This window comes from Podarcis muralis, chromosome 8 (assembly GCF_964188315.1).
Source record: "Podarcis muralis chromosome 8, rPodMur119.hap1.1, whole genome shotgun sequence".
Lineage (NCBI taxonomy): Eukaryota > Metazoa > Chordata > Lepidosauria > Squamata > Lacertidae > Podarcis > Podarcis muralis.
The window spans coordinates 40,785,671-40,798,929 of record NC_135662.1 but is presented as its reverse complement, the minus strand read 5'-3'; the positions used below and the strand labels follow the sequence as shown (position 1 = coordinate 40,798,929).

At 40.2% G+C, this 13,259-nt stretch overlaps 1 protein-coding gene across 1 annotated transcript in view; it reads right to left on the bottom strand.

The window, feature by feature from the left end:
- PRKDC (protein kinase, DNA-activated, catalytic subunit) overlaps nucleotides 1-13,259 on the bottom strand; it is an 85,632-nt gene that overhangs the window by 61,346 nt on the left and 11,027 nt on the right. The window contains exons 14-25 of the mRNA XM_028737018.2: nucleotides 12,596-12,645; nucleotides 11,757-11,894; nucleotides 10,353-10,505; nucleotides 8,704-8,819; nucleotides 8,260-8,419; nucleotides 6,704-6,790; nucleotides 6,389-6,508; nucleotides 5,790-5,949; nucleotides 5,320-5,426; nucleotides 4,038-4,128; nucleotides 816-979; nucleotides 65-217 (exon numbers count right to left, since the gene is read on the bottom strand). Of these exons, the coding sequence (XP_028592851.2) occupies nucleotides 65-217; nucleotides 816-979; nucleotides 4,038-4,128; nucleotides 5,320-5,426; nucleotides 5,790-5,949; nucleotides 6,389-6,508; nucleotides 6,704-6,790; nucleotides 8,260-8,419; nucleotides 8,704-8,819; nucleotides 10,353-10,505; nucleotides 11,757-11,894; nucleotides 12,596-12,645 (1,499 nt within the window). The remainder of the gene's footprint in view (nucleotides 1-64; nucleotides 218-815; nucleotides 980-4,037; nucleotides 4,129-5,319; nucleotides 5,427-5,789; nucleotides 5,950-6,388; nucleotides 6,509-6,703; nucleotides 6,791-8,259; nucleotides 8,420-8,703; nucleotides 8,820-10,352; nucleotides 10,506-11,756; nucleotides 11,895-12,595; nucleotides 12,646-13,259) is intronic.

Here is a 13,259-nt window from a genome sequence, read left to right as displayed (position 1 = left end):
TAAACAGAAATAAAGAGCTAACCATCTAAAATCGATTTCAAGCAACAGAAGTTCTTTAACTTGCCTGGTCCACATCACAGGCAAGTCGAAGCAATACAGGAAATGTATGTTTATACAGGTGAAACATTGGTGGAGAAGCCTGTTGTCCTTCGGGTATTTGAGCAGCTTTCCCCAGCATATACACAACTATGCTGTGTAAGAGCTCACAAGCTGCAACCTGGAAAAGGAGATCTAATCAGTCATCTCAGTTAAATACTTCCACAAAAAAATAAACACAGAACAAGGAGACTTCCAGGGAGAATTTCCAGGCCTTTGTTAAAAAGAAGCCAGTGGAATTTCCAGTCATGCCCCATTGCTTGGAAAATGTACTTTACTAATCCAAGATTGGGTTGGATTCTCAATTAAGCTGTAGTTATTAAAATTGATGGCTGATCAAAGACTCTGAGCTAACGCTAAACACTAAGAAGCTAAGAGCTCTCTTACACTTTGCAGAAATTGGTAACTCAGATATTATCTTTATTTGTTACATTCCAATGCATATACGGCAACAAGAGAGAAGGAAATTAAGACTAGCAGGGTCATTATGTTAATCCAAAGTTTCACAAACTTGGGTCATCATCAGTTTTTAGACTACAATTCCCACCATCCCTGACCACTGGTCCTGCTAGCTAGGGATCATGGGAGTTGTAGTCCAACCACAGCTGGAGACCAAAGTTTGGGAAACCCTGTATTATGGTATATTAAGCACAATTCAGCGTTTTCTCCATAGCTCATTAAAAACATCAGTTTGATAGCATAAGCAGCAATCCTAATACCTTTGTCTGCCTGTCACTAGCAGAAAGAGCCAATTCAGTGACACGGGGCAAGAATAAATCCAAGTAGATAACAGGCTTCATATCAGCAAATGGAACTGCAAAGCTCAGGCGTTTCTCTGTGTCCCAAGATACAAATTTCTTCATATTTTCCTCTGTAGAAGCAGCTAGTATGTTTGGAAAAGAGCACCGAAAAAAACTCAGTTGTGTTAAGCAGATAACAAGACATTTCAACCTAGGCTTAAAACAGTCAGTTTTTTTCAAATGCTATTCTGAAGCAGAGCTGCATCCTAAATATTTCAATATCTATTTAAATTCTTGAATCATTCTTCAATAATAGCAAAGGTTCTCTGCTACTTACAAAGCAGAATATATTAGGTACACATTTGCCATGTTGTTGACTGAATACTAGACATTCAATAAGGTTAAGGATGGTTTTCCAGTTCAACCAGAAGCAAAGTTTGTTTGGCTTTTTTAGATCACCTTAATAACATTTTTGAAATTGCTCTAAGTTGTTTCTCCTAAAGCAATGGCCATACTTTAGGTTGAAGGTTTGCGGGAAAATGCTTAAATACACTTCCAACCATTTTTATTTTGCAATGGTCATGTTAATTTAGTATGATCTTTGTTGCAAAAAACACATCTTGGTCATAGTACAAATTCTGGAAGAGGGGAAAAAGCAAAGAATTTGGACAAATTTCTGAGCAGAAATGTTGAGCTACATCAAATGAAAAACCGAAGACAATTAGAAGATTAAGTCTCAGGACCTAGGTCAGATTCAAGTATCAAAGCAAAACGGCAAGTCCAACAGAATGCACAAGCTATGTGCTTAAGAAGTCTTGGCCAGTTTAGAAAATTTAGATTACCGTATTTTTCGCCCTATAGGACGCAGCAGCCCATAGGACGCACCTAATTTGGGGGGGGGGAAATAAAGGGGGGGGGGTTATTTTCCCCCCAGGCACGGGGCTGGGACGGAGGAAGCCCGAGCTTCCCCCGACCCCAGCCCCCAGAACATGCAGCTCTCCGCAAGCCGTGGGAGCCCAGCGCCGGACTCCCACGGCTGAAGCTAAGCCTGGGCGCGCTGCGCCTCCCCGCTGTCCCCCGAGCTTGCGGGGCTGGCAGGGGGGAGAGGCAGGCTTCTCCCCGCTGCAGCCTCCAAACGACGTCGGGAGACAGCGGGATGGCACACTGCGCCTCCCCGCTGTCCCCTGAGTTGTGGGGTTGGCGGAGGGGAGAGGCAGGCTTCTCCCCGCTGCAGCCTCCAAACGACGTCAGGAGACAGCGGGATGGCGCGCTGCGCCTCCCCGCTGTCCCCCGAGCTTGCGGGGCTGGTGGCAGGGAGAAGCACGCTTCTCCCCGCCATCAGCCTCCAAACCACATTGGGGGACAGCGGGATGGCGGCGTTCCACCTCCCCGCTGTCCCCCGAGCTTGTGGGGCTGGCGGTGGAGCTCTCCTGAAGCCTGGAGAGCGAGAGGGGTTGGTGCGCACCGACCCCTCTCTCTCCAGGCTTCAGCGAAAGCCTGCATTCGCCCCATAGGACGCACACACATTTCCCCTTCATTTTTGGAGGGGAAAAAGTGTGTCCTATAGGGCGAAAAATACGGTACTTCAAATTGTGCACAAGTATACTGAAAGTACTGCTTCTGAATGAATAAGCTCATGCCTTAGCAGGCTCAAACCCTAAGTTTGTTTACTCAAAGTCCACTGAGAGAAGATTGCAGGATGTTTAGTAAAGCTGCAAAAAGAACCTTTCAACCTGATGCTAATCATGTTCATTCATAATTTCTGTTATTTCTACAAGGCTTATTTCCAAGTTAATATGTTTAACATTGCAGCCTCTGAGATTTTCTTGAGTAAAAAACCAGACAAGGCTAACCAGAGCCAATCACATTTAATTTGAACCAATTTAACCATCTTGAGGGTCATGCAGACCCAATTCCAACCTCACATTTGGCATGCATTAATGGTTTTGAAAATACTTCTATGGATGGACAGACATGAAATCATTTCCAGGAACACATCATCCATGCATCTTGTCCAAAAACAGTCTTGTGAACTAATCCCACGAAGAATCCAGCATTCTGCTCATGGGCTTATCTTTGACAAAAGGGCATGAGACAGCATTTACTAGCACACACCTTCATCAATGTAACACCATGGGAATAATTTCCAAAGTCACCCTGTAGAATCTACAATGTAGATGCATACAGAACTACCATCCAAAGCATGATGGTAGTTATGCAACATGTTTAGGATCTTTCCCATAATGAACACAAAGCTAGTCAAGCTGTGGTCCAACTACCAAGTGTACATGAGCCCAAAGATTCACCTTGTATCTATGTTTGAATTTTTAAAAAATCTAATCTGAGTTGTTCCTGAATCTCTCTGTACCCCTCCTCTCTGTAATTCAGGTTCTGAGCTGCTCTGTGCTCCCCATTCACTATAGTAAGAATGTAAAAAAGCTATTTCCCTTTTGGCCAAAGTGAATCAAATTTATAGGCAGAGGAGCCCCTCCAGAAAGGGTCAAGTCTGCCAAATTGCAGACAAATGGGTTCAGGGGCTTTTTGTGGGGTAAGTCAAGTGCATTGATTTCCTTCTTAATATACTGACAGAGAGGAGGGGGAAGCAGGGGGTCTCTGTCTCTTGCTCTGACTTATTTAAAAATAATGAAGAGGTAGCTGAGTGATGTGTACTCTTGCTTGTACATTTAAAACTTTGCCGCTTCTTATGGACCTCAAAGGCGTCTGATAAGTTTTATAAAATGAAGCTGTCCATAACACTGCCTGTAGAATTCTGAAGAGCTGGGGGGGTGGGGCTGTTAAAGTAAAGCAACCTTTTTATTAAAGAAAAGTTTAGGCTGCTGCACTTAAAAATTAAAATAAAATAAACCTTTGAACAGACTCACTTCTTGGAAAACCCATGGACCTACACAGTAAAGTACAGAAACAGAGCAACACAAAACTTGGGAGCAACACAACAGAGCAACACAAAACACCTGATCCAACCCAAGGGAGTTTATTGACATTTGATATGGACTCATAGGGAGGAAAGAATCACCTTGTTATTCAGTCCCTGGACAGAGCAGATGTAAACCTTTACTACCCACATTTTGCTCATGGGCACCCTGAAGCATAGAAGCCGACATGTCTCAAAAGCATACTTGCCTACCAGACAAATCAGACTGTAATTTGCTTTTAGCATTTCAAAACAGATTTAGCACTCACCAGTAACTAAATTCCGATTAATCTGTCCCCCCAGAAATCCAAGAAGGCGTACAACTCTAGCCCGTACTGCTTCCAATGAAAGATCCTCCTCCTAGATAAAATATGATTGCAAGAAAGAATCCCTAAAAAGTCGTTTTTGCCTAAAGGCATTTTTTTTGTACATTTTTTAAAAAGAAAGAAAATAATTCAGAATTTGCATTTTAACCTGTATTTTAAATTGGGGTTTTTTTTCCTATTACGTTTTTACTGTAATTTTACTGGTGTTAGCTGCCCTGAGCCCGGCTCTGGCTGGGGAGGGCAGGGTATAAATAAAATTTATTATTATTATTAATTCTACAAGACTCCGATACTTCACAACAAAGCTGTCAAAAGAAAGAAAAGAAGAAGGAAAGAGACGCTGTTGTATGGTAGTTCTTGCTGTGAAACACTGAAATCTCCCTGAATTTTAATTCTTAGCAGTGTGGACTATCTATCTGCTGCTGAAAGAACACTGTAATCCTATGCACACTTACCCTGGAGTATGTTCCATTGAACTTGGTGGAACTTACTTCTGAGTAGACACACATAGAATTGCTTAGTAAGCACACATTTCTTGAAGCCCAGACTCAAAATTAGCATCCAGTCTTCAAATTAATTTAACCAGCAAAGTGCTGCTGAAATCAGTACAACTCTAGATAAAACAATGCATTTATCTTCCAACTATTATTATACCATGACATCAATTCAGTTTTTCTTGGTTAACTGCTAGAATTTTTAGACTGCTGACTGTAAAATTGAAATTTCACTGAAAACTGGCTTACACTGTTTGGATCTGGTAAATAGTTGCAGGACTGACCATAAAGTATTTTGGAAATCATACAGGTTAAAAATCTGTAAATCAAGGTGGACAGTTGAGCAGAATTCTGCAGCAAGAACCTCTTTCAGTATCGAAAACAACAAATTGTGGACTTGCATGTTCCAAAGCTGATTACATAAAACATATGAAACTTCGTAACTGTGATTCAAATACTGTATTCTGCATTCACAAGCAATTATCAAATTGTGATTATCCGACTGTATAAACAAATTAAGTATAAATCAGCTATGTGTGTGTTTCTTTTAAGTAACTGTGGATAAGTATATTCACTTGAGTATATATCTGATACACAAAAAATTATCTTTGTAATAAGACAATGCATAATTATATAATGTATAAAAACACATATGTCTAAATAAGAAAAAGTATGCTTTGATCTTCTGATGGAAAATATAATTATTTTTAAAGGGTAGGAGGGAACTTTACCAACGCAAGACTCTTTGCTTTCTTCAGACGCTGGATGACTACTTTGTTCAATCCCTTCTGAACTGCCCGAGAAAGTTTCTTCACCTCCCAATTACTCTGAGATTCATCTAATTTTCAAGAAACAATATATTAATACTTACTTATTGTATTTATGAAAGTACATTAGGTGTATTTTAAAGCATTTCTGCAAGGTGACAAAAGAGCGGGTTGTCCAGCTGTTGTTGGACTACAAATCCCATAATCCCTAGCTAGCAGGACCAGTGGTCAGGGATGATGGGAACTGTAGTCCAAAAACAGCTGGAGAGCCAAGTTTGGGAAACCCTGCACTACAGTATATAACAATGAATGATTTTTAAAAAATCCCAAATTCAAGCCACTCCACAATATGGTTAGTCCAACACTGGTATATTTAACACCTTAGCACCTTTAAAAAGTCTTTCCATTTTCCTGTATTCATTTTTAGCATGTACCTGTCAATGTAGAAATTTTCAAATAGCCATCAAGGCAAGGCAAGATGTCCTTGTAGTAAGGCTGTATTATATATCTGGGAATATGGGTTGACCAATCTTCCAGGGCATCCAGTGCTGCATCAGCCATTGGGGTATAGCTAAGGCCCTGTTTAAAAGCATTCTGCACAGACAGCATAAAGAAAACAGATATTTAGAGCTCCAAATATATCCCTTTTACAATATATTTGTGTCTTTGGATGTAAGTATCCTATTGGCCAATATTACAAAATGCATACAAAGTTATAATTTTAGTATACTTACTCCTAGAATGAGATACAGGTTAAGTATGGTGGTCAGCACAGACAAATAAAACTATGAACAGCACACATGGTTGCCATACAAATCTGACATTCAAACTTTGGGTTTCCCCACTAATTCACCAATGAATGGTGACAATGCAGATGTTAAAGGCTGTAATTCGATACACACTTACCTCTCATTTAGTTCAGTGGGACTGACGTCTGAGTAAACATACATAGGATCATGCTGCAAATTCCACCAAAACAAGCATATATGCAAGGGGGAAATGACTGTATTGCTTATTCACCGTACTGACCCACCTGCAAAGCAGGAATGTATGCTTTAATATCCAGCATGATGATGTCATGCGGCAAGGAAAGCACAAAAATAAGACAGGATGCCAATAGTTCGTCTTTGTACTGCTTCATTTTTGCTGTTACCTAAATTGAGAAAAATGGAATAATGTTAAGAACTACCTGACGTTCAAATCATCTTGACAAATGTCTTATGTTGGACAAGCAAGTAAAGTACACCAATCTTTTGAAATGAATTGATTTAAATACAAATTTACTTATTACACGTAACTCAAAAGACTCAACACATATTTCAAAGAAATATCACAGAGAACGTCTCACCTCTTTTCCAAATTTTGCAAATAAAGCAAAGCAGGAACTCTTCTCCGGATCTTCATGACATTTCTTTTCACTCTTTGGACCGACACCCTGAGAAACAAAAGAACATGCAGAATTGTACAAATTGGGTCAGTCTTATCTTTGTTCCATTTTTAAAAAAAGAACCAACTGAATAATGTCATATAATTGAGGGAAACCATGCACCCACCAATGTATGCAGGATTAATAGATTATGTCCTTTACATGGGGGTGGTTTTGAAGACTATATGGGAACTGCAACTGGTTCAGAACACAGCAAACAGCACTAGCAGTAAAGGATGTATCCTGCCAGTTCTCAAGATAGAATCTCTTAGAGTTTAGTTGTTTCTGGGCAAAATTTCAGTGCTGCTGTTCACCTATAAAGTCCTGTGTTCCTGACACAGTCAAAACAGATTAGGGATTCTGCTGGTTTACCGCCGATCTCACTGCCCAGATGTTCTCAGATGGAGTTGAGGACTCCCAGACTTCTGGGGAACTTCAACATTCATGCTAAACGACTGGCTCTGGGGTGGCTCAGGACTTCATGGCTGCCAAGACAACTATAGGGATGGCCCAACATGCCATTGGCCCAACACATGTTACAGGCCGCATTCTGGACCTTGCTTTCTCAACTGGGCAGGAAAAGGGTGATCTGAAAGTGGGGGATATTGACATCAGCCCCTTGTCATGGACAGATCACTTCCTGTTGAGATTTAGGCTTTCAGCACCTTTTCCCTTCTGCAGAGGCAGGGGACTTATTGAGATGGTCGACCCTTGGAGGCTAATGGATCCAATGGGTTTCCAGAAGGCTCTGTTTTTTTCTGGCTAATATGACTGGTGTTCCTGTCAAAACCCTGGAATGTGTGCAGGTGGTCCATTAAATAACTTGGGCTCAATCTGTTTAGGGCTTTAAAAGGTCAAAACCAGCAGTTTAATTGGGCCCAGGAATGCACAGATAACCAGCTCAGCTGATATAATAAAGAGGTGTTACAGATTCTGTCTGCCTTGCCCCAAGTATGACTCTAGCAGCCATATTCTGGAGTGCCCGAAGTTTCTGAACAGCCCCAAATAGGGCACACTACAGTAGTACAGTCCAGTCATACCCAGAGCATAAACCACTGTGGTAAGGTTAGTCCCTTTCCAATAGGCGTGCAGTAGGCATACCCACTGACGCTGGCAAAAAGCACTCCTGGTTACTGATGCCACCTGGGCTTACCCAATCAGCATCAAATCCAGGAGCACTCCTAAACTGTATACTTGGTTTTTCAGGCAGAGTGCCACCCTATTCAACCCAAGCTAAAAACCACCTTTCACAGCTGAAGGATCTCCCTAAACACACCACCCCTCCATGTTGCATTTTTGGCCATTTCCATCCCAGAACTACCGCCAGGTACAAAAATACAAAAAAAATCTTAACTATTAAAATGAAAAAAATCACAATTATATCAAGCACATATGCAACGCAAGTATAGAGCAGCATAACATTAACTTTATCTTGAACAAATAACAGGTAATTACCCTCCTTACAAGAGTTATCTCACCTGAAAGTATTTTGTTTTTTTAGCAATTTTCATGGCAATAGACAGCATTTTGTAAAATCCACTAATAAAGGGTAATCGCGTTGACTGTATAATTAGCTCATAAGCAAATGAATAAACCCAAGGCACAAAAAACTCAACGTGCTTCTCTGGGAGGATGTCTCTGCAGAGATAAAGAGAACAGCAAGCAATGAATTGAAGTCATCCCCCTCCCCCCCCATAAAGCTACAGGCCCAGGGTGCCCTGTTCTAAGCAGGAGATCACTATGTCTATTCCACCCATTCACAAACACTGCCAGCAAACAATGAATAGGCCATGCCATTTCCAGACAGGAGTTTGGCTGCCCACTGGCCCCAGCGTAATATAAACTGTACCAGCACAATGTAACTGAATTTTAGGTCTCACATGTGTTCTGCATTTCCTTGAAATACACACAACAGAACATACCTGCAAAACTCCACTAGGTTAATGAAGGCTGTAAAGTCTTTAGGCTTGTTTGGCTGAAGGTTTGCAGCTGGATCAGAAGTAGGAATGGTAAGATCAACATCAGCTACACTTCCATCCTGAGAAAAGAAAATTAGAAGTAGGCAGAGTTTTTGAATGGCAAGAAGCTTTTTCTTCCACAGCGTGAAGAGCACTTACAGAGCACTACTTGCCATCTGTGGCATAATTTGAACCACATGAAAGGTTTTTTATTCTCAACCAGGTTAGGCTGGATGGTGTTTGCATGTATCTCTCCTACTTGTCTCTATTTTTCTTTAATTTAACATATATACAATCTCTTCGATGAAAAAAAATGAATTATTCTACAATTAATTAGAATCCTATAGAAAAGCAGTGCTGCAAAAAGTATCCTATTTGTTGAATTCTATTGCTACTTATGGTATTTTAATCTAGCGGGAATTTTGTGGATGTTTATTTTAAATATGATGGGTTCTTTAAATGAAGTATCAGTTCATTTTTAGGACTCCCTTAAATATAATGGGCCAAATTCACCTAACAAGACCCATCCACACTAGGTTTGTATAAGGACTTCCCCTTACACAATGCAACTTCCCCACTTCACATATCCTCTCAGTAACTGGGTCTGGGAAGATTGGGAGAACTCCTGGAACAACGTGGGGGGGGGGGAGAGGGGGGATAATTCTGCCTGGCAAGTTGAAATACATTTGTAGACGGGACAGCTAGACATTGAATTCCACGCACTATAACATTCTCACAAACGCCTTCGGGAAAGGAGAAATAAAAATTGAAACATATTCATGGCAATTTGTACTTCTACAAATTATATCTGCTTATGTCTCCACTCCCATAAAGTAACTCAATTCAGCATCTGATCATGTATACTTTCTTCCTAAACCCTCCTGTTGTTGGATTCCACAATGCAGTATATAATTTAGATTATGAGCTTTTTAGTCTTAAGAACTGTTATAAATATTACACTCAGTTTTACAACTGAGCCATCCTAATGGCTTTTTAAAGATGGGCTCTAAAACTTTAATGAAAACTATGGCTGCATCTAGATGTAACACTAAACCAGTTTAGTGCTATGTGAGCAATCTCCAAACTCTTGTGCTTCTCCTTTGACACATGTTCTGACTCTGCTTTGTCCAGACAAAGCCAAGTTAAAAGTAACCACATGATAGTCCCAACTCAGACAAATTAAACTTCAGTTAGTCGAAAACAAAAATGGATGCATCTGATTCCCACCTAAAGGTTGTACCAGGGAAAGCACAAGCTCAAAGCTCATTTATGCTGGGAAAGCCAACGTGGTGCCCTCCAAATGATACTGGACTAAAATTGCCATTCTCTCCAGAAAACATGGCAAATGGTCAGAGATGATGGGAGATGTTGTAGCCCAACAACATCTGGTGGGCACCACATTGACTATCCTTATGCATCACTAAATTATTGCTTACTGTTGTGTAAACAGATACATGTATGAATAATGTAACAGTAAATCAATTTTCATTTGTTGAAAGTGCACCCTGAACCTGTTATATGGGCAGAAATGCAAAAGGTGAGAAAGTGAGAAGGAGAGAGAGAGAGAGAGAGAGAGAGAGAGAGAGAGACTATTTTCAAATATCCAGTCTTACCTTCTCTTCCCTAATGTTCTGTTTCTGAACTGTAAGATCCAACTTTTCAATTACTTTTAGGATAGACTTTATGAGTTCATCATATAACAACCGATTTAGAGACTGTAGAGGTGAATTTGCAATTAGAAACGTTTCATCTGTGAACAGAGAGTCCTACATTGGAGAACAGAAGAACATATTTTTAGTTATGTCAGAGTTTATTCCGAAATTACAGACCAAGTAATTTGCAGCACAAGCCAAGCCAATGCTTAAGAACTTCTGAGGAAGTCCTGCTGATTATTCCACAACTTACTGTCACTTAATGACAGTGTAGAAGCAGGCCTTCTTGACAATAACACTTACCACCTGGAACATCCTCCCTCGGGTAATTTTTGAAGTAGAGTCAGCAATGGCCTTTAAACATCTCTTAAAAACATATACGTATGCCCAAGCTTCTCTATTCTTAACTGTTTATTTTTTTGTTTTATAACTTGAACTACTGCAAAGCACTGCACATGGGGCTGTCACTGAAGGAGGTCCAGAGGCTGCAGCTAATGCAGAATGTGGCAGCCAGCATGCCAAGTGGGACAGTCTGATGGATCATGGATCAATGGTCCTGGCCACCAGTGAGCTACCAGGCCCAATTCAAGATCCAGCGCCGAGGGCCTTCTGGCGGTTCCCTCATTGCGAGAAGTAAGGTTACAGGGAACCAGGCAGAGGGCCTTCTCGGTAGTGGCACCTGCCCTGTGGAACGCCCTCCCAGCAGATGTCAAAGCAATAAACAACTATTTTACTTTTAAAAGTCATCTGAAGGCAGCCCTCTTTAGGGAAGTTTTTAATGTTTGATGCTGTACTGTTTTTAATATTCAGTTGGAAGCCGCCCAGAGTGGCTGGGGAAACCCAGCCAGATGGGCGGGGTATAAATAATAAATTATTATTATTATTATTATGTTAGTAGCAGCATATAAAAACCCTAAACAGCTTGAGATCCCATTACCCAAAAAAGAACCTCTCTCAGCATAAACCATATTAGGACCTACAATCAGTAGAGGTCCTGTTGTTAGTGCTGCTACTAGACCTGCCCAGCTGTTGGCGAACCATGACAGGTCCTTTTGGGTGGCAGTTACCTCACCAAGAAGGGCATTTCACAAATGGGTATCCTTGTCTCCCTTATTGACAACATTTAGGAGGAAGTTTAGCATATTCCTGTTCACTGAGGCATGAGCAGGGAGAAAGAGACTGCACCTGGCAACCTTGAAATTATTCACTGTGAGTGTATGACTGTATTTTAAAATATTTTTATTTTCTTTTAATTGGTATTGTTTTGTGAGAAAATGCATACAACGGAAATGAAAAGCATTTAAGTAAAGCTTAAGTAAATCATATTTTTTTAAATTAAAGATCCAGCATTAGTGGGTTTTTTACCTTCATTGTGTCACAGCTCAGTAAACTCCTAAAAAGATCCAAGTAATCCTTGTATGTAGGCACCTTCCATTTCCCAGCTCGAACTTCTCCAGATATAGGAGGCTCTTCTGAACTAGAAACATTTTTTCCAGAATATTCCTAGAAGGCAACATAATACTGAATATCTCTACATAGCTTATCCTAGTATAGCAGAAATGAACACTGCCTAATTCAGAAGCATATATAAGTGATAGAAGAGCACACAGGACCACTGTACCAAGACATGTCAAGGGCATTCTCATGTTAAGTGCCCCATCTTAGAAATGTATAATATTTCAAATAATACACATTCACATACTTAAAACAAGGTAAAACGAGATACTTCAAGTGATCAGCAGGAAATTTCACTTCATATGGTATTTTAATGCTTAACGTTCAAGCAAGACTTTAGTCCCCAAAGTTAATTTTCTACAATTATAGTATTAACCAAATGATTTAATGTTTGACCTCTAACTCAGGCCCCCTCTGATACTTCCAGTCAACAAAGAAAGGGCATTCAAGAAGGGGAACCCCAAGTAGTGTTCATCAAGAGAGAAAAAGAACAGTTACCGAAGAAAATATATTGGTTACATTCCTGGTGGGTGAGCAGTATAGGGCACCATGCAAAAATGGATGCACATTTTCATGAGGGGACTATGGCAAGTGAGGGGAAACCCTAGCAATTTATGAAGCTGGCAATCTGTTAATAAACACACCCCCTTGGAAGAAAAAGAGGGCAACAAAACATTTTTGTACAGAACACAAGTAATAAGGATACACAAACACAAAACCTTATTCAGCAAAACTTCAACAACACTTACTGTTGAGAAGACTACTGGCTTAGAACAGACTCTGATTAAACCTTGATGCACTGAAAAAGAAGGTATTTCAATATTTAAGAAAACACATCAAGAAGGTGGACTAAAAAGTGTCTGAATATTCTAGTATCTTTCTGGCACTGAAAATGAACCCCAAATCAGCAACTGTTGCCATTACCAAGTTGCTTTATTAGTTACCAGGTTACACTGAGGCCTAAATATGTGCAGTGGTTTTCTTTAAAAAAAAGTTTAAAAGTTTAAAAGAAAACAAAATAAAAACAAACAGACACACACACACACACACACAAACATAAAACCCCCCACCTCCAGACCAAAGAAAGGATCAGGCAAGACAGCTGAGCTATTGTACGATTCATTCTTGTTATGGGTCCAATCACTGCATTCTTCTAGGGAAAGGAGGTGCAGGTACTGTGTGCCCTTAAGAACCCCCAGAAAAAAAGAACAGGGTCCAATGCAGAAGACACCATATTTGTCCTACATAGGACATGAGGCATTCATAACATTAACTGATATTTACCACATTTTAAAAATACTTTTTGCATCAATGTAAATTTGATTACAAGTGAAACTAAAATAGTAAAATTATACTAAGGCATGTACATTTGTATTAGGCACTGCAGAAAAGTTAGCAAATGAATTCTGTTTC